A 26,725-nucleotide genomic window follows, 5' to 3' on the forward strand; every position below is an offset into this window, starting at 1 on the left:
CCGCTGTTCCTAGACTGTCATTGAAAATAAGAATTTGTTCTTAACTGACTTGCCTAGTTAAGTAAAGTTAAAAAAAAATGGTTAACTAGCAGGTGGGTAGGAGCTGTGCAGTGTCTTGTTGGTTCCAGACTTGGTGCATCAGTTTTCTCTTATCAGAACTGTCTTGGGTGGCTGGAGTGTTAACAATTTTTAGGGCCTTCTGACACCGCCTGGGTTAGGGGTCCTGGATGGCAGGGAGCTCGGCTCAAGTTGTACTGGGCCATAAGCACTACTCTCTAGTCTAGCGACTTGTGGTTGGATGCTGAGCAGTTGCCATACCAAGTGGTGATGCAGCTGTAGAACTTGAGGGCCCATGCCAAATCTCTTCAACCTGAAGAGGTGTTCTGCCCTTTTCAACTTGTGTGGACACCAAGGAACTTGAAGCACTCGACCTTCTCCCCAAAAATGTGGATGGGGGCATGCTCGGCCCTCCGTTTCCTGTAGTCCACGATCAGCTCCTTTGTCTTGCTGAGGTTGCCCCAGCACCACACTGCCAGGTCTCTGACCTCCCTGTAGGCTGTCTCAAGAATAAGCAAATAGGACAGGGTAGGTGCTTTGTCTGCCATAACTCAACAATAGGATTGTGGATTCATGGGGAAGAAATGTAGTTAAAATGCATGTTTTATCATACAGCCTAGTTAGATTGACGATATTCACAAATGACACTTGAAATTTAGGCCAATCTGCGGTTAAAATGATAAAGCAGTCATCCCTCCACTCCTTTATGGGGCTGGAGAAATGTAAACACATTCATAGACGGCTATGGATGCAAGGAACAAATATCCATAATATGAAATGTTTAACATTGGTTACAATGGCATAAAACAAGCTTAGAGCCTTGGCGTGACCCAGGACAACACCCTGTCGTTCTCCGCTAACATCAAGGCGGTGACCCGATCCTGTAGGTTCATGCTCTACAACATTCGCAGAGTACGACCCTGCCTTACACAGGAAGTGGCGCAGGTCCTAATCCAGGCACTTGTCATCTCCCGTCTGGATTACTGCAACTCGCTGTTGGCGGGGCTCCCTGCCTGTGCCATTAAACCCCTACAACTCATCCAGAACGCCGTAGCCCGTCTGGTGTTCAACCTTCCCAAATTATCTCACGTCAACCCGCTCCTCCGCACACTCCACTGGCTTCTAGTTGAAGCTCGCATCTGCTACAAGACCATGGTGCTTGCCTACGGAGCTGTGAGGGGAACGGCACCTCTTCAGTCCCTACACCCAAAGAAGGGCACTGCGTTCATCCACCTCTGGCCTGCTCGCCTCCCTACCTCTGCGGAAGCACAGTTCCTGCTCAGCCCAGTCAAAATTGTTCGCTGCTCTGGCACCCCAATGGTGGAACAAGCTCCCTCACGACGCCAGGACAGCGGAGTCAATCACCACCTTCCGGAGACACCTGAAACCCCACCTCTTTAAGGAATACCTGGGATAGGACAAAGTAATCCTTCTAACCCTCCCCCCCCCAAAAAAAAGATATAGATGTACTATTGTAAAGTGGTTGTTCCACTGGATATCATAAAGTGAATGCACCAATTTGTAAATCGCTCTGGATAAGAGCGTCTACTAAATGACGTAAATGTAAATGTTATGTTGGGTCCTGATGGGGAATATACACTGAACACAATGAATGGCACAACAATGGGCCTCATCGTGGTATCTCTGTGCATTCAAATAGCCATTTATAAAATACAATTGCGTTTGTTTTTCCGTAGTTTATGCCTGCCCATACCATAACCCCACCGCCATCATGGGGCACTGCTCACAATTTGACATCAGCAAATCGCTCGCCCACATGACGCCATACACGCTCCATGACGGGCACACTTCTCCAGCATGTCAATGGCCATCGAAGGTGAACATTTGCACACTGAAGTCGGTTACGTAGAACTGCAGTCAGGTCAAGACCCTGGCGAGGATGACAAGCACGCAGATGATATTCCCTGAGACGGTTTCTAACAGTTTGTGCAGAAAGTCTTAAGGTTTGCAACAACATTTTTTTTTTAATGAGCTGTCAGGGTGGCTGGTCTCAGACAATCCCGCAGGTGAGGTCCTGGGCTGGCTTGTGATCTACATGTGGTCTGCGGTTGTGAGGCCTGTTGGACATACTGCCAAATTCTCTAAATCGACGTTGGAGGCGGCTTATGGTAGAGAAATTAACATTCAATTCCTCGGCAAAAGCTCAATTGGACATTTCTGCAGTCAGCATGCCAGTTGCACACTCCCTCAAAACTTGAGGTATCTGTGGCATTGTGTTGTGTGACAAAACTGCATATTTTAGAGTGGCCTTTTATTGTCCCCAGCACAAGGTTATGTTATGTTATGGACAACTTGTTTAATTAGCTTCTTGATATGCCACAACTGTCAGATTGTCTTGGTAAAGGAGAAATGCTCACTAACGGATGTAAACAAATGTGTGCTCAACATTTGATAGAAATAAGCATTTTGCAACATTTCAGGGATCTTTTATTTCAGCTCATGAAACACGGGACCAACACTACAAGTTGGGTACGACAGTTGAACAAAGCTTATGAGACATTAAGTAATATTCCTCAAGAATCAATGGGTTCGCTATATTAATGTAAAATTCCAAACCATTTCAAGCAGAATGATTGATTATTTTTTAAATGTACTGCCTTCATTTATGGACTGTGCAGTGTCCATGGGAGCGGTTTTGGTTGTGAATGGCACGTTGTTGCGGTAGTAGGATTTACCAAATTATCACTGTACTTGAATATTTGTTCCAGGGATTGTTAACTATATTGAATGTCGGCCTGATTTTAAACGTGAGTACGTTTACTGTAGAAGTTTAGCTACATCCTTTGAACAGAGGTGTACATCTACAGGGAATACAATCATTGAGCTAATAGCTAACGTTGGCTGCTACTGTTGCAAGTTAGCTTGTTGTGGTCCTGGGGGATAGCTAGTCACATTTGTGCGTTTCTAGAATGAGTAACATCTCGCCTATAGAAGATCCTCTAGAACAAATATGTCCCCTGTCTTCTGTCACTGCGGTACTTGCTTTGGTGTCACGCACGGCTGCAGTAGCTAACTAGTTTAGCGTGTGTTAACATTTGTAACGCGTATGTTGCAATTCTGTGATTACTCCATCCATGGCATGATCAGGCGAGCTCTGATTCAGTCCACACACTAACTCACGTCAGTGGTGTAACATTTCTATCATGACGATGTGATGTTGAGGCATGTGTATGTTATAAACACTTTCTTATACTACTTAGCTTGTACCAATATTTGTGTATTGAGGAACCAACATGCATAGCAACTTCGAATATAACAGAGGTTAAGTTGTCAATCACAGGCTTTATCACTGTCATAATGATGCTGTATGCAAACTGCAGTCAAATTTCTCATAGCATTTTTCCATGCAACACATAGGACCTATTTAAGTTACCATGATCATACTGTATACTATGTGTGTGCAGAGAGATGTCTCCTGATGAGCTGGTCTACTTGAGAATTCTAGCTGCTTCCTTCCCCATCGGGTTCCTATTCCGGTACCCGAGTGAGTATTCTATCTGGGCCGTCGAATAAATTCACCTAACCTATATGGTGTCTCCTAGAATAGATGAACACTGAAAACAAAATCTTTATTTTCAATACATTCTGGTAACACGCAGGACAGAATAATGAAAAGGCAGTTGCAATCACGATAACATGTCTAAAATTTTTTTTAACACATGATGCGTAATAGGCCTATCTGCTCTGCTCTGAAGGTTTATTGTAAGTGAAATGTGTGTGGGTATTATTGTTGCTGTAGGTCCTCCAGTGAAGCAGGGTGCAGCGTTGCTCCTGGGCCTCTAGATCACCATAGCAACCTGTCAGGTCTGTGCCCTCCACTCGCTGGTGACAGTGCTTGGAACATGGATCATCATCAAGAGCAGCTGGCGGTGAGACATTAGTGATGGGGGGGGAAGAAATCCATGCAGTTACATACCGAGATATTATTTTTGACAATATGTTGTATCGTTTTGACAATATCGCAATATTTTTTTGCACTAGTTGGCTGTACCTGCAACAAAACTCCAGTATTTTTTTCTTCATAACTTGTTCTCCATCTTCTTTTTAAATCCGGAGCCTATTTGTTTTCAGCACTTACTTCCATGATTGATCACAACTTGTGTTCTCAATGGCTCTCTTGTCCCTTTGCAGCAGACATGGTGAGCAGTATGTTTGGAACATCGAATCGCAAAATAATTACAGTATCGAATCGCAATACATATTGTATCAGCGCCAAAGTATCGTGATAATATCTTATCGTGAGGTCCCTGGCAATTCCCAGCCCTAAGAGACATTATTCAAAATATACAAATGATATACAGTTGAAGTCGGAAGTTTACATACACTTAGGTTGGAGTCATTAAAACTCGTTTTTCAACCATTCCACAAATTTCTTGTTAACAAACTATAGTTTTGGCAAGTCGGTTAGGACATCTACTTTGTGCATGACACAAGTAATTTTTCATGTTGACGCAACATCAAGACATCAGTCAGGAAGTTAAAGGTTGGTCACAAATGGGTCTTCCAAATGGACAATGACCCCAAGCATACTTCCAAAGTTGTGGCAAAATGGCTTAAGGACAACAAAGTCAAGGTATTGGAGTGGCCATCACAAAGCCCTGACCTCAATCCTATAGAAAATATGTGGGCAGAACTGAAAAATCGTGTGCGAGCAAGGAGGCCTACAAACCTGACTCAGTTACACCAGCTCTGTTAAAAGGGAATGGGCCAAAATTCACCCAACTTACTGTGGGAAGCTTGTGGAAGTCTACCCGAAACGTTTGACCCAAGTTAAACAATTTAAGGGCAATGCTAACAAATACTAATTGAGTGTATGTAAACTTCTGACCCACTGGGAATGTGATGAAAGAAATAAAAGCTAAAATAAATCATTCTCTCTCCTATTATTCTGACATTTCACATTCTTAAAATAAAGTGGTGATCCTAACTGACCTAAGACAGGGAATTTTTACTAGGATTAAATGTCAGGAATTGTGAAAAACTGAGTTGAAATGTGCTAAGGTGTATGTAAACTTCTGACTTCAACTGTATCAACAGACACTGTAGAACACTCAGGATCTTCTCTCTCTCACCCATTCCCCTGTTTACCTTCTTCAGGAGTGCCCCAGCTCTCTCTCTGGCCTGGACCTTCCTCTACCTCCTCTTCTTCAGACTGGTCACATGGTTTGGCCTGCCGCCGCCAACATCCTTCGCCAACGCCATCCAGCTACTCCTCACTCTGAAGGTACATCTACAGGAAGAGATGGAGGACATACACGATTACAGAACTGCAAGGGCATAATGTATCATGATGTTGTTTACAGTAACAACCCACTTGTTTTCATTCAGATGGTCAGTCTGGCCAATGAGGTGCAGAGTTTTCACCTGGAGAAGAAACAGGAAGTGAGCTCATTCTCCAAGTCTCCTGTGGTTGGTGGACTGTCCCAAGAGCCTTCCCTCTATGATATGATAGCCTATAGCTACTGCTATGTGGGTATAATGACAGGTAAGGCTGTCTAGCCCCATTCCCTAGTTTTTATCATACAGGGCAACTGTCAACATATCCACAGTTCACCCATTTCTCTGGATCTCTTTTTGATATGGAGACAGGTGAATGGCTTCAGTGTGTATGTATGTGTGTGTGTGTGGTGTAAATGTACCATGTATCTAGTATGATTTGCCACTAATTTGCTTTTGCACCCATTTTAACTGTTGTTGTTTCTGTCCTTCTATCTGCCACTAGTAAAATATTGTGTGAGTCTGCTTACGTTTTCTCTTCCACTACATGACCTTCCTGTAACTCTCCCTTTTTTTACTCACTCCTTCGTCCATCACCCATTAACACTACTCCTCCTTGCAATCTATCCTTTTTTTGTCCTCCAATGATCCCTCTCTCTCCTTATTGTCTTTTCTAACTTGTACTATTCACCTTGTCTATCCTACCACTTCTCCCTCAATGCTCTCTTCATCCCTTCATTTTATCCCTGCATCTCCCTAAAGGCCCGTTCTTCCGGTTCCAAACCTATGTGGACTGGCTGAGGCAGCCCAGCTCCCTGGACCTTCCTGGCTGGGTACCCTGCATGCTGAGGCTGAGGTTGGTGCCTGTCTACGGAGCTCTGTTCCTGACCGCTAACATGTACTTCCCCCTGGCATACGTCCACACTGAAGAGTTCCTGGAACATCACTTTTTCTTCAGGTAGCAAAACAGCACTCTTGATTTTGTAAAAATGTTAAAAACAATTGCTTGTATCAAAAAAAGGTCTACTACCATTCAAAAGTTGGGGTCACTTAGAAATGTATTTGTTTTTTAAAGAAAAGCTAATTTTTTTGTCCATTAAAATAACATCAAATTGATCAGAAATACAGTGTAGAGATTGTTAATGTTGTAAATGACTATTGTAGCTGGAAACAGCAGATTTCTTTTAATGGAATATCTACATAGGCGTACAGAGGCCCATTATCAGCAGCCATCCCTCCTGTGTTCCAATGGCACGTTGTGTTAGCTAATCCAAGTTTATAATTTTAAAAGGCTAATTGATCATTAGAAAACCCTTTTGCATTTATGTTAGCACAGCTAAAAACTGTGGTACTGATTAAAGAAGCAATAAAACTATCCTTCTTTAGAGTAGTTGAGTATCTGGAGGATCAGCATTTGTGGGTTCGAATACAGGCTCAAAATGGCCAGAAACAAAGACCTTTCTTCTGAAACTTGTCAGTCTATTCTTGTTCTGGGAAATGAAGGCTATTCCATGCGAGAAATTACCAAGAAACTGAAGATCTCGTACAACGCTGTGTACTACTCCCTTCACAGAACAGCGCAAACTGGCTCTAACCAGAATAGAAAGAGGAGTGGGAGGCCCCGGTGTACAACTGAGCAAGAGGACAAGTACATTAGAGTGTCAAGTTTGAGAAACCGACGCCTCACAAGTCCTCAATTGGCAGCTTCATTAAATAGTACCCGCAAAACACCAGTCTCAACATCAACAGTGAAGAGGCGACTCCGGGATGCTGGCCTTCTAGCCAGAGTTGCAAAGAAAAATACATATCTCAGACTGGCCAATAAAAATAAAAGATTAAGATGGGCAAAGGAACACAGGCACTGGACAGAGGAAGATTGGAAAAAAGTGTTATGGACAGACAAATCTAAGATTGAGGTGTTCGGATCACAAAGAAGAACATTGGTGAGACGCAGAAAAAATGAAGATGCTGGAGGAGTGCTTGACGCCATCTGTCAAGCATGGTGGAGGCAATGTGACAGTCTGGGGATGCCTTGGTGGTGGTGAAGTGGGAGATTTGTACAGGGTAAAAGGGATCTTACATTTACATTTTAGTCATTTAGCAGAGGCTCTTATCCAGAGCGACTTACAGAATGCATACATTTCATACATTTTTTTCTCCGTACTGGTCCCCCGTGGGAATCGAACCCACAACCCTGGCGTTGCAAACACCATGCTCTACCAACTGAGCCACACGAGATCTTGAAGGAAGGCTATCACTCCATTTTGCAATGCCATGCCCTGTGGATGGCGCTTAATTGGAGCCGATCTCCTCCTACAACAGGACAATGACCCAAAGCTCAGCTCCAAACTATGCAAGAACTATTTAGGGAAGAAGCAGTCAGCTGGTATTCTGTCTATAATGGAGAGGTCAGCACAGTCACCGGATCTCAACCCTATTGAGCTGTTGTGGGAGCAGCTTAAACCTTATGGTACGAAAGAAGTGCCCATCAAACCAACTTGTGGGAGATGCTTCAGGAAACATGGGGTGAAATATCTTCAGATTACCTCAACAAATTGACAACTAGAATGCCAAAGGTCTGCAAGGCTGTAATTGCTGAAAATGGAGGATTCTTTGACAAAAGCCAAGTTTGAAGGACACAATTATTATTTAAATTAAAAATCCTTATTTATAACCTTGTCAACGTCTTGACTATATTTCCTATTCATTTTGCAACTCATTTCATGTATGTTTTCATGGAAAACAAGGATATTTGTAAGTGACCCCAAACTTTAGAACGGTAGAGTAGATTTTTTTATTTATATTGAGTTGGCATAACAGAATTGTGAGTTCATTCACCGCTGTCTTTCTCTCTCCAGAGAGCTACAGGATTTAAACCATTAAACAATAGAGGCTAAATGGATGGATTTCCCAGATGACTGAAAACAATTGGCACTCGTAGTTATACATTAATGAGGTCTCTCTCTATCCCCCTCCAGGTTGTTCTACATGACGGTGGTGTTCTTTGTGTTCCGGATGCGGTTCTACGATGCATGGTGTGGGGCAGAGGCTGGCTGCATCAGCGCAGGACTGGGCTGTTACCCAGAGGGGGCGCTCTCCAAGCCGGGAGGGGGTCCCACTGTCAACTATAGGCAAGTCTCACACAGGATATTCAGTCCAGTTGGGGAAAACAGGAAAGTGCATTAATTCATAATTATTTAAGTGTTTAATCTTGGTTTTGATCCTTCGGTCTCTCCAGCCCTGACCCTGAAAGTCCGGTTGTGTATGACTTCAAAACCATCCAGAACATTGACCCATACAACACTGACTTCTGTGTGAAGGTCCGCCACGGGATGCACTACTGGAACATGACTGTGCAGTGGTGGCTGCATCACTACATCTACCCCAACTCCCCCTTCAAGGCTTACGCACTCAAGTAAGGGCCCTATGTAGGTGTACTAGAGAAGGCATGTGTATTGTGTCTAAAATAAACTGTCTCATAGAAGTCTGTTAAACTACAAAACTACAGTCAACTTTCAATATATTTGTAACTGCCAGATAAGATGTAATTTGATGCATATGTTTCACAATTCTTTCTCTCGCTCTCTCTCTCCCAGGGCTGGATGGACCATGTTCATCAGTGCATACTGGCACGGGCTTCACGCTAGCTACTACCTGTCATTCCTCACCATTCCCCTGTGCATTGCGGCTGAGTCGGCCATGGAGGCGTCGGTCAGGGCCAAGCTGGGGCCCCGGGGTCAGAGTGCCTTCGACTGGGTCCACTGGTTCCTCAAGATGAGGGCCTATGACTACATGTGTATGGGCTTCGTCCTGCTGAAGGCCAGCGACACCGTCCACTACTGGACCTCCATCTACTTCATCATCCACATCATCGCCCTGGCCTGCATTCTGTTCGGGAGGCTGATGAAGGGAGGAAAGAGGGAGAGAAAGAAGAGTGAAAAGGAGGAGAAAATTGAGGGGGAGAAGAAAGAGGTGAAGCAAGAGGACATGAGAGAGAAGACAGAGTGAGAATGGATTGATGGGTGGGAGATGGGAAGATGTACTGTATGGGGAGGATTGGTTTACTAAAGAACTACAATTCACTGTCACTGATCTGTATGGGTCACTTTTGTCAGTTAGGTCCAGTGATGTCTCCCCTGGTAGAGAAGAGTTATGTTAGATCCCAAACTGGCCCCTAGACCCTACTAGGGTTTGATTTGCAGTTGGGAGGTAGAATAGATGAAGTTGTAGGATTTCCCTAACCAGGAGACATCATTGGACTATTAGCTGAATACAGTGAATCCTTATGAACATTGTTGTAACCCAGTAACAGTTGCCATGGTGATATTACGTTACAATCCACGTGTACATACAGGTATAATTGGGTGAAAGAATGTTTGCTTAATGAATGTTATTTTTGATGTGTGAGTGGCAAAAAAGTTCAGGGGATGTAGATTATTCAGCTACTTCACTTGTGCGTATGTGTGTGTGTGATTATTTCAAATCACAATCAATTTTCATACAAATATACTTCAATTAGTTAGAGGACACAAAATTGTGTGTTCTAAGGCTGTAGGTTCAAGATGCTGCCTTGAAACAGAGTAGAAAGTACTGTATAGCCACAGCGGCACATCCCTTGAATCCATTCATAGAGCAAGGACTCAATTTGAACTGGGATCTAAGTATGTTACTCAGTCTGTAATTTTGCCTAAATCTCTAATCCCATTGACATCAGTGCACGATTTACTCAAAGTTAAATACAAGTCACAGGCATCTATCTCAAGTCATGACCAGATCAACAATGCATTTTCCCGGGGAAACAAGACTTTCTGCTTCTTTATATTTGAGTTTTCATTGATCAGGCCGTTCCTATGATCAGTTTTCTGCACTATTCTATAAATGAACTTTGGATAACCATGAGTACATAGTGAGGTATACTTGTCTCGTTTTAAAAGGCATATAGAGGATCCAGTCATAATGAATGTGGCAGTTGTATACGTTCTCTTTCCTCAACATTCTTATTAGGATTTGGATTATGATAAGATGATCATTTCTCCCTTAGCTCCAAGTTGAAAGGAAAACAAATTCTGTCATTATTAAGTGGAGCCATCCTCAGTGATTTGTTCTCAGAGTAAAGACCAAGAAACTTGAAATAACTTTCACTGTGTCAAGAGGGGCTACTGGAACCAAAAAGACCAGCGCACATTTCAGAATGGAATCTGTGGTTTAGAAAAATACATGAAAATTGCTTAAGGTATTTGCTATGTTGATTTTAATCTGAATTTATTTTACTGCATTATTTAAAATGTCGTTTTGGGTGATCTTCTGAAATGTTCTCTTTTGATTTGACTTGGCCTGTAAATGAGCATTTTACTCATCTATTCTTCTTTACAAAAATGGTCTGTCCTGCATTCCGTAGTCATTAGTAATCTCTTGTGGACAGATGCTCGTAACATAAATAGAGCATCTGCTGCAATTACGCCAGAATTGAGTTCTGGGTGTCTGAGATTATTTGATAAGAGATGTAATTCTATACTGTATGGTGAATATGTATTTATTGTTTTTTATTGTTGTCTGTATCACTGGCTACATCTCAGATGACACCTGGCTATTCCCCAGACAGTGCACTACTTTTGGTCAGACCTGGGCCAAAGGTAGTGCACTATATTAGGAAATAAGTTGCCTCAATCAGAACATTTTGGCAGTGACTGAGGACTGACTGACTGACTGCTAAGGTAAGGTTGTAGAAAGACCAAGCTACTACCTTACCAGTCAGTCCTCAGTCACTGCCAAAATGTTAGACTGCCATCTTATTACAAATGTAATGGTATTACTATATTTTAAATATATTGTGCTGACAGTAGAATAAAACAAGTTATTTGGAATTATATTTATTGTAATTTAATTTACTAGATAGCATGGAAGAATTGTATTATTATTGTTTACCACAATCTGATATAGCCAAACCCTCCCTCCTTTTTCTTGTGCCAAAACCCTAGCCCCGAAGAAACAACTCCGTGTTGTTTATCAGCCAACTCATTTCAGTACATGACCAGTATAGAAAACATTCCTTGATGGTTGCTTCTCCATCTTTCTTTCTGTCATGTGTAATATTTAGTTTTTCTTGTGTATTTTTGTTTGTTTCTGAATGGTTTCACCTTTACTATGATGATTGTAACTCTCCCTGCCTTGTAACAGTTCAGTGTTACCAACGTAATACATGTCTCAGCTATTCAACACGTCTAAAGTCTTGTTCCTTATTGATGTTTTGTTCATGGATGTTGGCTGTAGTTGTTTTATTAGTGCACATTTCTCTTGCAATTTCTGATCTGACATGGTTCATTCTATGGTTTTTACTTACTATAGGAGTTGTCAGACCTGAAAATGATCAACGTTCCCCTATCCCCTTGCACATACTCACACGCACAGCAACGAACACACAAATCCCGCTGTTCACAGGCTTGCCTCTATGGTTACCTAACAACATGTCACATCAGTGCACGGACAGGGTTATGAACTGAAGCACAGACAGTAAACACTCCTACATGATTAAGTTATGGGTCTAACCTGTAACCAGTCATCAAATCTCTTGTAACACCCCAGCTTGTTGATACTGCATTAGTTACTAACGTCCATGTTCTGTTGGATGTAAGCGGAGTGGAGTGTAACCTAACGGTCTACCAGGAGTGAATGGGTTAAACGTACAAGGAAGTATCTGTGGCAGAGATGGTTATTTGCATGGAGCAAAGTCTGAGGGGGGAGTGATTCCTGGATACTACCTTGTAAAAGAGCTAGCCCTGTACGCTGGATTAACTATATATTAGCATTGTAATTAGCAGTGAGATACGGAGGACTGCTTGTTTGATTGTAGTGTTTCTGAAGTGTTGGTGGAATCCTCCGTCTCATGGAGTAGAGTGAGCTACAAAGACAGAGCTCCACTATAGGTAAGCTGTGTGACTAATGTTTTGTAGGTGTGGTATATTCAGTACAGGTGTGCCTTTGTGTTCAGTGATTTGCTTTCTGATCACCTAGGATTATTTGTTTTGTACTATACAAAAATATGCTATTACATGGTAAAGGGAGATTTTCTAAGAATGTATACTTTAAAATATGCTTGAATTATGTGTACCACACAAGTATAATGCAACAACAGATTGCAACTCTTCCAAAACTACAACCAATCAACTACACTGACTCTGGGCTGACTCAGGACATCACTCATAGTTTTTCTCTGTATATATCTTTGCCCTCCTCTGCCCTCTCCAAGCCCACGGTTACCATGGTGCCCAGCAGTTGGTGAGGTTACGGAGTAAGTCTGTAGTGTCCAATCAGAATGGCCCTCAGTTCAACTGGGGTTCTCCCCCCTCGGAGGGGGGAGAGGAGGGTGACGTGGGTCCCCCTAAGGACCTCAGAGAGCGGCCTATGACCATGCGCCTGAAGAGAGCGATACGGTATGGGACCTCAGTGGTCATAGTAGTTACTAGCGTCTCTGCCTCTGTGCAATTCCTTTGTTGTTGTCCTGAAGGTGGCAAACATACTATACTCCCTCACTTCTCTCCTCTCCCAAAAAACATACTATACTCCCTCACTTCTCTCCTCTCCCAAAAAACATACTATACTCCCTCACTTCTCTCATCTCCCCAAAAAACATACTCTTTCTCTTCCTCCCCCTGCTCTCCCTGCAACAGATGCGTGTGCCTGTGGTGACTAGCTGGCAGTCGTGGAAGAGGAGCAAGGCCAAGTCCCTGAGCAGGTTCAGAGCAGATGCAGGGGGAGTCATGTCCTACGTAGCTCTGTGGAGAAAGGCTCTGCATAAGATAGGAGGTGACAGATTCAATCACACTGTATCACTCAATCAAATCAGGCAATGGTTAATCCAATATCAACTACATACACATCTATATCTTGGGTTGTATGTACAGTTGAAGTCGGAAGTTTACATACACTTAGGTTGAAGTCATTAAAACTCATTTTTCAACCACTCCACACATTTCTTGTTAACAAACTATAGTTTTGGCAAGTCAGTATGGACATCTACTTTGTGCATGACACAAGTCATTTTTCCAACAATTGTTTACAGACAGATTATGTCACTTATAATTCACTGTATCACAATTCCAGTGGGTCAGCAGTATACATACACTAAGTTGACTGTGCCTTTAAACAGCTTGGAAAATTCCAGAAAATGATGGCATGGCTTTAGAAACTTCTGATAGGCTAATTGACATAATTTGAGTCAATTGGAGATGTACCTGTGGATGTATTTCAAGGCCTACCTTCAAACTCAGTGCCGCTTTGCTTGACATCATGGGAAAATCAAAATAAATCAGCCAAGACCTCAGAAAAAAAATTGTAGACCTCCACACGTCTGGTTCATCCTTGGGAGCAATTTCCAAACGCCTGAAGGTACCACGTTCATCTGTACAAACAATAGTACGCAAGTATAAACACCATGGGACCACGCAGCCATCATACCGCTCAGGAAGGAGACGTGTTCTGTCTCCTAGAGATGAACGTACTTTGGTGCAAAAAGTGCAAATCAATCCCAGAACAACAGCAAAGGACCTTGTGAAGATGCTGGAGGAAACAGGTACAAAAGTATCTATATTCACAGTAAAACGAGTCCTATATCGACATAATCTGAAAGGCCGCTCAGCAAGGAAGAAGCCACTGCTCCAAAACCGCCATAAAAAAGCCAGACTACGGTTTGCAACTGCACATGGGGACCACGATCGTACTTTTTGGAGAAATGTCCTCTGGTCTGATGAAACAAAAATAGAACTGTTGGGCCATAATGACCATCGTTATGTTTGGAGGAAAAAGGGGATGCTTGCAAGCTGAAGAACACCACCCCAACCGAGAAGCACAGGGGTGGCAGCATCATGTTGTGGGGGTGCTTTTCTGCAGGAGGGACTGGTGCACTTCACAAAATAAATGGCATCACGAGGTAGGAAAATGCTGTGGATATATTGAAGCAACATCTCAAGACATCACTCAGGAATTAAAAGCTTGATCGCAAATGGGTTTTCCAAATGGACAATGACCCCAAGCATACCTCAATCCCATAGAATATTTGTGGGCAGAACTGAAAACGCGTGTGCGAGCAAGGAAGCCTAGAAACCTGACTCAGTTACACCAGCTCTGTCAGGAGGAATGGGCCAAAATTCACCCAACTTATTGTGGGAAGCTTGTGGAAGGCTATCCAAAACGTTTGACCCAAGTTAAACAATTTAAAGGCAATGCTACCAAATACTAATTGAGTGTATGTAAACTTCTGACCCATTGGGAATGTGATGAAAGAAATAAAAGCTGAAATAAATCATTCTCTCTACTATTATTCTGACATTTCACATTCTTAAAATAAAGTGGTGATCCTAACTGACCTAAGACAGGGAATTTTTACTAGGATTAAAATGTCAGGAATTGTGAAAAACTAAGTTGAAATGTAGTTGGCTAAGGTGTATGTAAACTTCCGATTTCAACTATATGTGACTTATACATAACTTAACTATATGCCATGTGTCACGATCGTCCAAAGGAGTAGACCAAGGTGCAGCGTGGTGAGTGTTCATCTTTGTATTTATTTTAAATCAGAACACTACAAACAAAATAATAAAGACCGTAACGTCTTGCAGGCTTAACAAGCTGTACTAAAATAAGATCCCACAACTACAGGTGGGGAAAGGCTGCCTAAGTATGATTCCTAATCAGAGATAACGATAGACAGCTGCCTCTGATTAGGAACCATACTCGGCTCAACACAAAGAAATAGACACCATAGAATGCCCACCCCACAACCTGACCTAACCACATAGAGAAACAACCCCCCTCTCTCAGGTCAGGGCGTGACACCATGCGTCCTCCCAAACACAACCCAACCTAGCCGCACTGCTTCTTGACACAACGCACATCCAACCCGGAAGCCAGCTATATGCACTTGTTAATGCATACACAATCACCTCACATATAGGTTAAGTTTTCCCGAGGCTTTCAGCAATATCTAAAAGGCCTCGGTTCCACACATTTCTACTGCACTGGGCTAAATCAGTGTCACACAGAGTGTTTCTAGGTAGTCTTAAACACATCTACTGTGAAACTAAAATACACACCTCATACACATGGTTATGGGCTTAAAACAAAGAAGACCCCTGTACCATGTCAGATATAGGAGTTGGAATGTATTACATTCTGACATTGCATCCCAATATATGTTATTTTTATCTAAATGAATTATGAAATTATGAAAAATATGAATAACATTCCAGGGCTACTGTCGTTGTTAATTATGTTGCCTTCACATTCACCACATGGCCCTGTGACCCCTGTCTTTGCAGGCCACTTTGGCGGTGGTGTCCAGTCCTACTTCATGTTCCTGCGCTTCCTGGTGGGGCTCAACTTCCTGTCGTTCTTGCTGATTGCTGGGTTCATCCTCATCCCCAGTATCGTGTTCAGATCCACCAGCACCAGTAACATGACAGTGGACAGCACTGGTAAGGCCAGCACTGGAGGATGCATTTTCAAACCAGGCCTATGATTGGTTAAAGGGTGATGGCATTGGAGTGACATTCACTATCTCTATTCCAGTCCAGTCTATTAACATTATTCTGTGTCTCCAATATAAAACAATGTCTTCTCACTGTTCCCTGTAGCAGTATCATAGCAACAGATCTGCCTTAGAGGATGGGCTTTTAATTGAATTGAGGGATTGAAACTGCAAATATTGCAGTAGTTGTTACTGGTATTCTCTCACGGGTTTGAGAATGGAGTCCCTAACAAAGTAGCAGGTCATGGAACTGAGGTATTCGGTGCCAAGGCTGCGGTGGGAAACATGATCAAATGTGACCTTGGCTTATCTTCAAACAGCTGAGAATATGTGTGGTGTGTGTGTGTGTGTGTCTCAGGTCCAGAGAAGTGTAGGGTCTATGATCCAAATCTTTAAGATCTGGTGGTGTTTTACCAGTACTTCCTGGACTTACTCTCTGGAATGGTGAGAAAACACAACATGTGTAATCTAGTCCTGTGTACCACTGGTTACAGATATACTGAATACAGCACAGAGAACAACACTTCTCTGAAGTTCAGTATGCAAAACCATGCAGCTCTGTTTTAAGTGGCCTTTCACACACTTTTGTCTGTCTGTCTGCACATCCGTCTGTCTTTCTGCCTGTGTATGCTGGGGATTCTCTGATCCACCTCTACGCAGATGACACCATTCTGTATACATCTGGCCCTTCTTTGGACACTGTGCTAACAAACCTCCAAACGAGCTTCAACGTCATACAATACTCCTTCCGTGGCCTCCAACTGCTCTTAAATGCAAGTAAAACTAAATGCATGCTCTTCAACCGATCGCTGCCCGCACCCTCCCGCCCGACTAGCATCACTACTCTGGATGGTTCTGACCTAGAATATGTGGACAACTACAAATACCTAGGTGTCTGGTTAGACTGTAAACTCTCCTTCCTGACTCACATTAAGCATCTCCAATCCAAAATTAAATCTAGAATCGGCTTCCTATTTCGCAACAAAGCCTCCTTCACTCATGCCGCCAAACATACCCTCGTAAAACTGACTATCCTACCGATCCTTGACTTCGGCGATGTCATTTACAAAATAGCCCCCAACACTCTACTCAGCAAACTGGATGTAGTCTATCACAGTGCCATCTGTTTTATCACCAAAGCCCCATATACTACCCACCACTGCGACCTGTATGCTCTCGTTGGCTGGCCCTCACAACATATCCGTCGCCAAACCCACTGGCTCCAGGTCATCTATAAGTATTTGCTAGGTAAAGCCCCGCTTATCTCAGCTCACTGGTCACCATAGCAACACCCACCGGTAGCACGCGCTCCAGCAGGTATATTTCACTGGTCATCCCCAAAGCCAACACTTCCTTTGGCCGCCTTTCCTTCCATTTCTCTGCTGCCAATGACTGGAATGAATTGCAAAAATATCTGAAACTGGAGTCTAATATCTCCCTCATTAACTTTAAGCATCAGCTGTCTGAGCAGCTTACCAATCACTGTACATGTGCACAGCCAATCTGTAAATAGCACACCCGACTACCTCATCCCCATATTATTACTTACCCTCTTGCTCTTCTGCACCCCAGTATCTCTACTTGCACATCATCTGCACATCTATCACTCCAGTATTAATGCTAAATTGTAATTATTTTCACCTCTAGGGCCTATTTATTGCCTACTTCTACATTTGCACACACTGTACATAGATTTTTCTCTTTTTCTTTTTTGTTATTGACTGTACGTTTGTTTATGTATAACTCTGTGTTGTTGTTTTTGTCGCACTGCCTTGCTTTATCTTGGCCAGGTCGCAGTTGTAAATGAGAACTTGTTCTCAACTGGCCTAACTGTTTTAATAAAGGTGAAATAAAAAAATAACGTACAGTCTGTGTCTGCTTGTGGGTTTGTGTCATTTTGTGGGTTTGTGTTGTCTGGTACGCTTCTAGTCTAGTAGGCTCCACTCTCACCACTTTCCACCCTCCACCTATCTCCCACTCTCCCAGGGTTTCATGGAGTACTCCTACGTGTTCTAAGGTTACTATAACAACCCTGGCAGAGAGCAGTGGCTTCCACTACAACCTGCCCCTGAACTACCTCCTCACCTCCGTCTTCTACTCTGCCTTCTGTCTCATCTGCATCATCGCACGGTACCTTCTGGAATGCCCTACACTTCCATCTGCACAGAAATAAAATGGATAGAATGGACATTAACCCTATTGACTTACTGACCCCCCCCCCCCCCCCCCCACTTTGATTTGTCACTTATACAGCATGGGGAGTACATTTTGCGTTGCTGTGGCAACAGGCAGTTACAGCAAGATGGTGTTCACTGGTTGGGACTACGGTTGCCAGGGAGATCGGGCCATCAAACTCAAACAGAAAAGCATCCACTACCAGCTACAGGTAGGAGTTCTCTCTGCCTCTTACTGCAGGGTCACTGAAGATGCACTCCTCTTTCCTCAAAACTAATTTCTCTGTATGATCTCTCCCCTTTATTCTTACCATCTCCACTCTCTCGCCCCTCCATCAGGTGGACCTGGAGGAGGAGAAGCTACAGAAAAAGGCTTTGTCTCTAACCTTAGGTCTGGGTCTGTGTTCTCTACACATCTTCCTCATGCTCGTCTCCCTCGCCCTCATAGGAGGAGCTTTCTTTGGCATCTTCAAGGCTACTGTCTTCAGCCAGGTCAGTCAAAAACACAAAGAAACAAAACAAAAACTATTGATTGGATGTTTGGCCTTTCATCCTCTCCATGTCATATTGAGTCAGTACAGGGAGGTGGGTATCCTGGGGCTGATCTAACCTTTTCTGGTTGACCTTTGCCCCCTCTCCTTGTGGTTTCTAGGCACAGGTTGGAGCAGAGGGCATTCTGGGCCTGTTCTGTTGTGCCCTTCATGTGTGACCAGATAGCCCTGTTTGAGAGATATTCTCCTAGTACCACCATCATCGTGGCACTGTTCAGGTGTGTGTGGTGTGTGTGTGTGTGTGTGTGTGTGTGCAGCCTCTGCCGAGTCCCTAGATTCAGGCATTTCTTTTACGCCTGCTACGTTAGGTTAGTGTGTGTGTGTGTGTGTGTGTGTGTGTGTGTGTGTGACCTTATCGCTTTGCTAGATCTTCACTCAACCAGTGTGTGTGCGTGCATACGTGTGTGTGTGTATGTCTGTGTGTGTGCATGTGCTCGTGTGTGTGAATATTGCCTGTGTCCCTCCCTCCTGTGTTCAGGTCAGTGTTTCTGCGTATGATAAGTCTGGGAGTGCTGCTGTTTACTCTGTGGAGTCAGATCACCTGCTTTAAAGACAGTCCAAAATGTGAGCTCTGCCAGTACAACAACAAGGAATATCCGGTAACCACTCTCTTAATACAGCATGGTAGCCTGGGTAGCAGTCAGGGTCTAATTTAGCAGATTGGTCTAGAAAAGGCTGAAAAGATGATATCTCCATCCGATTCTACCTACAGTACAGAACCGGTATCAACCATGTTGCATCATCTTCTATTCTTTCCCACCCATGCTATGTCCGTCTGTCTTGCTGCTGCCACCCAGTGCTGGGAGACGCGTGTGGGACAGGAGATGTACAAACTGGCCTTGTTTGACTTCCTCATTACCATCGCCATGCTTTTCCTGGTGGAGTTTCCACACAGGTAGTGTACACTGTAATCAAATCAAATCAAATGTATTTGTCACATACACATGGTTAGCAGGTGTTAATGCAAGTGTAGCGAAATGCTTGTGCTTCTAGTTCCGACCATGCAGTAATATCTAACAAGTCATCTACCAATTCCACAACAACTACCTTGTACACACAAGTGTAAAGGAATGAATACGAATATGTACATAAAAATATATAAATGAGTGATGCAATTACGGTCTCTCGATGTGCAAAACTGATAGAGACATACCCCAAGCGACTTACAGCTGTAATTGCAGCAAAAGGTGGCGCTACAAAGTATTAACTTAAGGGGGCTGAATAATTTTGCACGGCCAATTTTTCAGTTTTTTATTTGTTAAAAAAAGTTTTAAATATCCAATAAATTTCGTTCCACTTCATAATTGTGTCCCACTTGTTGTTGATTCTTCACAAAAAATTACAGTTTTATATCTTTATGTTTGAAGCCTGAAATGTGGCAAAAGGTCGAAAAGTTCAAGGGGGCCGAATACTTTCGCAAGGCACTGTATATACTGTACTCCATACCATCTATTACATCTTGCCTATGCCGTTCGTACATATGAGATGAGTATTGTAGGGTATGAAAACATATAAATCAGCATTGTTTAAAGTGGCTAGTGATACATTACATCAAGATGCAGTAGATGGTATAGAGTACAGTATATTCATATGAGATGAGTAATGTAGGTTATGAAAACATTATATAAAGTGGCATTATTTAAAGTGGCTAGTGATACATCTAATTACATCAAGATGGCAAGATGCAGTAGATGGTATAGCGTACAGTATATACATATGAGATGAATAATGTAGGTTATGTAAACATTATCTAATATAAATAATATAAAGTGGCAAGTGATAAATTGATTACATCAATTTTTCCATTATTAAAGTGGCTTGAGTTGAGTCAGTATGTTGGCAGCAGCCACTCAAGGTTAGTGATGGCTGTTTAACAGTCTGATGGCCTTGAGATAGAAGCCGTTTTTCAGTCTCTCGGTTACAGCTTTGATGCACCTGTACTGACCTCGCCTTCTGGATGTTAGCGGGGTGAACAGGCAGTGGCTCGGGTGGTTGCTGTCCTTGATTATCTTTTTGGCCTTCCTGTGACATCGGGTGGTGTAGGTGTCCTGGAGGGCAGGTAGTTTGCCCCCGGTGATGCGTTGTGCAGACCTCACTACCCTCTGGAGAGCCTTCCGGTTATGGGCGGAGCAGCTGCCGTACCAGGCAGTGATACAGCCCGACAGGATGCTCTCGATTGTGCATCTGTAAAAGTTTGTGAGTGTTTTTGGTGACAAGCCGAATTTCTTCAGCCTCCTGAGGTTGAAGAGGCGCTGCTGCGCCTTCTTCACCATGCTGTCTGTGTGGGTGGACCATTTCAGTTTGTCCGTGATGTGTACGCCGAGGAACTTAAAACTCTCCACCCTCTCCACTATTGTCCCGTCGATGTGGATAGGGGGCTGCTCCCTCTGCTGTTTCCTGAAGTCCACGATCATCTCTTTTGTTTTGTTGACATTGAGTGCGAGGTTATTTTCCTGACACCACACTCCGAGGGCCCTCACCTCCTCCCTGTAGGCCGTCTCGTCGTTGTTGGTAATCAAGCCTACCACTGTAGTGTCGTCTGCAAACTTGATGATTGAGTTGGAGGCGTGCATGGCCACACAGTCGTGGGTGAACAGGGAGTACAGAAGAGGGCTAAGAATGCACCCTTGTGGGGACCCAGTGTTGAGGATCAGCGGGATGGAGATGTTGTTACCTACCCTCACCACCTGGGGGCAGCCCGTCAGGAAGTCCAGGACCCAGTTGCGCAGGGCGGGGTCGAGACCCAGGGTCTCGAGCTTAATGACGAGTTTGGAGGGTACTGTGGTTTTAAATGCTGAGCTGTAATCGACGAACAGCATTCTTACATAGGTATTCCTCTTGTCCAGATGGGTTAGGGCAGTGTGCAGTGTGATGGCGATTGCGTCATCTGTGGACCTATTGGGTCGGTAAGCAAATTGGAGTGGGTCTAGGGTGTCAGGTAGGGTGGAGGTGATATGGTCCTTGACTAGTCTCTCAAAGCACTTCATGATGACGGAATTGAGTGCTACAGTGCGGTAGTCATTTAGCTCAGTTACCTTAGCTTTCTTGGGAACAGGAACAATGGTGGCCCTCTTGAAGCATGTTGGGACAGCAGACTGGGATAAGGATTGATTGAATATGTCTGTAAACACACCAGCCAGCTGGTCTGCGCATGCTATGAGAACGCAGCTGGGGATGCCGTCTGGGCCTGCAGCCTTGCGAGGGTTAACACGTTTAAATGTTTTACTCACGTTGGCTGCAGTGAAGGAGAGCCCGCAGGTTTTGGTAGTGGGCCGTGTTAGTGGCACTGTATTGTCCTCAAAGCGAGCAAAAAACTTGTTTAGTCTGTCTGGGAGCAAGGCATCGTGATCCGCGACGGGGCTGATTTTTCTTTTGTAGTCCGTGATTGGCTGTAGACCCTGCCACATACCTCTCGTGTCTGAGCCGTTGAATTGCGACTCCACTTTGTCTCTGTACTGACGCTTAGCTTGTTTGATTGCCTTGCGGAGGGAATAGCTACACTGTTTATATTCGGTCATGTTTCTGGTCACTTTGCCCTGATTAAAAGCAGTGGTTCGCGAGTTCAGTTTTGCGCGAATGCTGCCATCAATCCACGGTTTCTGGTTGGGGAATGTTTTAATAGACGCTGTTGGTACGACATCACCGATGCACTTGTTAATGAACTCGCACACCGAGTCAGCGTATTCGTCAATGTTGTTGTTCGCAGCAATGCGGAACATATCCCAGTCCACGTGATCGAAGCAATCTTGAAGCGTGGAATCCGATTGGTCGGACCAGCGTTGAACAGACCTGAGGGCGGGAGCTTCCTGTTTTAGCTTCTGTCTATAGGCTGGGAGCAACAAAATGGAGTCGTGGTCAGCTTTTCCAAAGGGAGGGCGGGGGAGGGCCTTATATGCGTCGCAGAAGTTAGAATAACAGTGGTCTAGGGTTTTGCCCGCCCTGGTAGCACAACCGATATGCTGATAGAATTTGGAGAGCCTTGTTTTCAGATTAGCCTTGTTAAAATCCCCGGCTACAATAAATGCAGCCTCAGGATATGTGGTTTCCAGTTTACATAGAGTCCAATGAAGTTCTTTCAGGGCCGTCGATGTGTCTGCTTGGGGGGGGATATACACGGCTGTGATAATAATCGAAGAGAATTCTCTTGGTAGATAATGCGGTCGGCATTTGATAGTGAGGAATTCTAATTCAGGTGAATAAAATGACTTGAGTTCCTGTATGTTGTTATGATCACACCACGTTTCGTTAATCATAAGGCATACACCCCCCACCCTTCTTACCAGAGAGATGCTTGTTTCTGTCGGCGCGATGCGTGAAGAAACCAGGTGGCTGTACCGACTCAGATAGCGTGCCTCGAGTGAGCCATGTTTCCGTGAAACAAAGAAAGTTACAGTCTCTGATGTCTCTCTGGAAGGCTACCCTTGCTCAGATTTCGTCTACCTTGTTGTCAAGAGACTTGACATTGGCGAGTAGTATGCTTGGGAGCGGTGCGCAATGTGCCCGTCTACGGAGCCTGACCAGAAGACCGCTCCGTCTGCCCCTTCTTCTGCGGCACCGTTGTTTTGGCTCGCCGGCTGGGATCCGATCCATTGTCCTGGGTGGTGGGCCAAACAGAGGATCTGCTTCAGGAAAGTCGTATTTCTGGTCGTAATGTTGGTGAGTTGACGTTGCTCTTATGTCCAATAGTTCCTCCCGACTGTATGTAGTAAAACCTAAGATTACCTGGGGTAACAATGTAAGAAATAACACATAAAAAACCTAAATACTGCATAGTTTCCTAGGAACGCGAAGCGAGGCAGCCATCTTTGTCGGCGCTGGAAGTTGAGTACACCACAGTACACCCTACTGTGGTGTAACTCAATCTATGAGCTAGTCATCCTCTATCACATTTTTTGATAATCTCTTATTCCATACTGTGGCAGGTTGTTTGTGGACCACTACTCCTGTGCACTGACCCGGTGGGTAGGTCGTCAGGAATTCTTGGTGCCTCCCAATGTGCTGGGTCTGGTCTACGGTCAGACAGTGGTGTGGACCGGAGCTCTGTTCTGCCCTCTGCTGCCTCTCATCAACACACTCAAGTTCTTCATCCTCTTCTACTGCAAGAAGGTCAGGCTGCTCTCCATACTGTACCAATAATGGATATGTAATCAATTCATTTTCTGAAAGGTTTCTCAAGTTAAAGTTTGGCCCCAGATCAGTTTCCCTTCACTACACAACCACAGTAACCCCCCCCCCCCCCCCCCTTCCTCTTAACCTCTCCTCCTACTCCAGGTCACTCTGTTTTCTAACTGTCGTCCGGCGGTGAAGACGTTCCACTCCACCACCTCCACCATCTTCTTCATGGTGGTATTGCTGTTCGGCTGGGGCCTCGCCCTTGTCGCCATGATCTACAGCCTGGCCCAGTGAGTGACTCTGCCTACGTCTGAAATGACACCCTATTCACTATATAGTGTACTACTTTAGACCAGGGCCTATAGTCAAAAGTAGTGCCCTACATAGAGAATAGGGTGCCACTTCGGACGCAGCCTCTATCTCTACTGCAGCAGGAAGGAAGCCTGTTATACAGTGCAGGGATAGTAGTGGCAGATGGACCAGGTGTGGTAGTGGTGGTAGATGGTGAGGGTGTTGATATGTCATCCTCAGGATCCATCCCTCTATGAGCTGTGGTCCGTTCCGCTCTTTCACTATGATGTGGAGTATCGTTCCCAACACCTTCGACACTCTCTCCCTGACAACACAGGACTTCATCTTCTACATGGGCTCCCAGGCCTTCTCCATCCCTCTCTTCATCTTCTCCTGGTGAGTCCCCTTGTCTTACTGATCTATTCATTTTCTCCTGGTGAGTCACCTTGTCTTACTGATCTCTTCATTTTCTCCTGGTGAGTCACCTTGTCTTACAGATCTCTTCATTTTCTCCTGGTGAGTCCCCTTGTCTTACTGATCTCTTCATTTTCTCCTGGTGAGTGATTTAGTCTTACTGATCCGAGTGTCCATTGCAGGTACATGGGTCAGTGTGTTACTGTCTACCTTGTGTTTGATGATGTAATATTTCTTTGTAACTCAACAAATGGGAGGCCCATATCTGCATAGACTCATATGGTCAGCATGGGTTATTTCCATGTGTTCAGATTCCTGTACATAACATTCTGACTGTGTTTGTTGCATAAACATTGCTCTCCTCTGTCTCCCTGTCCTGATAGTGTGGTGCTGTGTTATGTAGCAGCTCTAGCCGCAGTCTATGGGAAGAGTGTTGATCTGCTAAAGGCCCAGCTTAAACTGGTAAGTGATGGATGGGGAGAAGTCCTACATGACATGAGAATGATGCAAAAAAATATGTTTGAAACAAAACCATGTCCATGACCCATACTTAACCTTGTACAACAGTGTGTTTAACAGGAGGGACGTGATAAGCAGTTCCTGGTCAAGCAGATTGAAGAGCTGAGTAGAGAGATGGGGGTTCCAACAAGGGACCAATTGGACACATTTGACACTGGTGCAGCAAACTGACTCAGACACCAGGCTCAAACCCATGGCCCATTTCCCAGCCCAAGGCACTTCTTGTAGATTTGAAAGGCTTAGATAGATTTTGCATGTGGCAATATCACAAAGCACATATCTACACCTTCACAATTCACTTTACAATTGTCACTCTCTAGTGTAGATAGCTACATTTATTGAGGCAAAGTTTTACTTATTATGATTGAGTGGTGGTTGTCTCACCTAGCTACGGTATCTTAAGATGAATGCACCAACTGTATGTCACTCTGGATAAGAGCTTCTGCTAAATGACTAATCGAAATGTGAAGACTACCATGGGGCTATGGGTTAGTATATTCAAGATTTAGTTTGTTACCATATTTCTCTTTCATAATACCTGTAACATCAATTGCCATGTTCATTGCCTTTGCATTCTCTTCCTCACCTCTTGCCTAAACATCAGACTGTGACCGTGTTTACCCCATGGTTATTCAGTGTGAAAGAAGTCGCCCTAAAAAAGACGCAAGAGCCTCTACAAGCCAGAATGTTGAATACAATTCTATTTACATTTACCGGTTGTCCGTGCTGTTGGTCCTTTTGACGGTAGGAAGTGGAGATACTTTCCTGTGGATATTGTATTGTTTACCCGACTTTTTTGCGGCGACAGAATTCGCTTGTATTTTCAATCTCCCGAGGCATTGTTGCACATTATGTAAACAGTAGCCGAACGTTGTCGACCGAAACACGTTCCCTCGCAGTCAGCTGGGTATAATTTGTGGAACGTTCCAACAGGAATCTGTTCCAAAAAGTTCGTAAATAACAAGGTTGCCAGCAAACAACGGATACAAAATTGTATAGCGGCAGAATAAGATACCGGGTAGGGAGTGGGCTATTTCATTCAGTTTTTCACTCACCACGTTTATTCCGAAAAATGTCTGTCCTCACTCTGGTAGCCTGTGGACAAACATTAAGAATAAGCTACGTGGTGAGTTGATGCCTATTCGGCAGCTAGTTAAATAGGTGAATTTATCATGCTACTTTGTATACAACATTATACTTTACGACGTTTTTTAACAGATTCCTGTTGGAACGTTCCACAAATTATACCCACCCATCAACTAGAAGTGCTTGTGAAATTTGCCAGTTGATTGTGTGGGACAACGTTCGGTCTGTGATTCAATTAAGCTCGGCCATTACTCACATATTGTGCAAGTGTTTGTCATGTGCGAATTGTGCCAGTACTGAAAATACAAACGAATATACAGACCAGTCCAGCGTATTGAAAGTCAGGTTAACACTTCCCTGTTGATATTTTGTCTGTTACTTCCAGACATAAGGACACAATCAGCGGACAACAGGTAAAGCAAGTTAAAATAAAGATTATTCAATATTCTGACTTGTAATGGGACTGTTCGGGAATGCTGAACCTACATGTTAGATACAAGAGTGTAAGTGTTTCACTCTCGGATTCTAAAAGAGGCAACCTCTACCCCACCTTAACAACATTCAATGTGTTTATTTTTCTAAATTGATTTAAATATTGTTGACATATTTTTTATGTACTTCAGTTGAACAATTTCTCTCTCTCTCTCATATATATCTATATATCTATATATATCTATATATATATCTTGTGTATGCAGATCTCTGAAATAAATACAAAATTATAAGGAACAAAGTGCAATTATTATTTCTGTCATGTGCGA

General features: G+C 43.8%; 2 protein-coding genes, 1 long non-coding RNA gene and 1 pseudogene across 4 annotated transcripts; 3 read left to right on the top strand and 1 right to left on the bottom strand.

The window, feature by feature from the left end:
- The first annotated feature begins 1,003 nt into the window (after positions 1-1,003).
- LOC123743161 (membrane-bound acylglycerophosphatidylinositol O-acyltransferase mboat7-like) lies at positions 1,004-11,513 on the top strand (annotated as a pseudogene). Its single transcript, XR_014392409.1, has 8 exons — positions 1,004-3,562; positions 3,818-3,947; positions 5,176-5,302; positions 5,407-5,563; positions 6,058-6,253; positions 8,274-8,426; positions 8,534-8,710; positions 8,892-11,513. The product of XR_014392409.1 is annotated as a membrane-bound acylglycerophosphatidylinositol O-acyltransferase mboat7-like (transcript).
- On the bottom strand, positions 8,066-11,944 carry LOC145879571 (uncharacterized). Its single transcript, XR_014392410.1, has 2 exons — positions 11,842-11,944; positions 8,066-9,195 (listed from the first exon to the last, which is right to left on the bottom strand). It is a non-coding gene; the product is annotated as an uncharacterized LOC145879571 (long non-coding RNA).
- Positions 11,944-17,786, top strand: LOC145879570 (transmembrane channel-like protein 7). The gene is made up of 4 exons (XM_082975552.1): positions 11,944-12,218; positions 12,542-12,725; positions 12,963-13,098; positions 15,609-17,786. The coding sequence occupies exons 3-4, from the start codon at positions 12,963-12,965 to the stop codon at positions 15,806-15,808; spliced, it is 336 nt and encodes a 111-aa protein (XP_082831678.1). The 5' UTR covers positions 11,944-12,218; positions 12,542-12,725; the 3' UTR covers positions 15,809-17,786.
- Positions 17,787-17,809: 23 nt separating this feature from the next.
- Positions 17,810-26,701, top strand: LOC106605757 (transmembrane channel-like protein 7). The gene is given in 13 exon segments (XM_045717750.2): positions 17,810-17,847; positions 17,849-17,947; positions 18,071-18,203; positions 18,331-18,483; positions 18,644-18,678; positions 18,680-18,760; positions 19,021-19,141; positions 19,340-19,437; positions 23,465-23,648; positions 23,814-23,944; positions 24,186-24,341; positions 24,743-24,821; positions 24,939-26,701. Coding segments are annotated over 13 exon segments (1,419 nt in total). The 3' UTR covers positions 25,050-26,701.
- Positions 26,702-26,725: the final 24 nt, after the last annotated feature.

This window comes from Salmo salar, chromosome 05 (genome assembly GCF_965601325.2).
Source record: "Salmo salar chromosome 05, fSalSal1, whole genome shotgun sequence".
NCBI lineage: Eukaryota > Metazoa > Chordata > Actinopteri > Salmoniformes > Salmonidae > Salmo > Salmo salar.

Excerpts from the sequence above, each read along its gene's own strand:
- LOC145879570 (XM_082975552.1), top strand. The coding sequence starts at position 12,963 with ATGCGTGTGCCTGTGGTGACTAGCTGGCAGTCGTGGAAGAGGAGCAAG. Across the intron at positions 13,099-15,608 it reads GGCTCTGCATAAGATAGGAG|GCCACTTTGGCGGTGGTGTC; the intron begins GTGACAGATTCA and ends CTGTCTTTGCAG.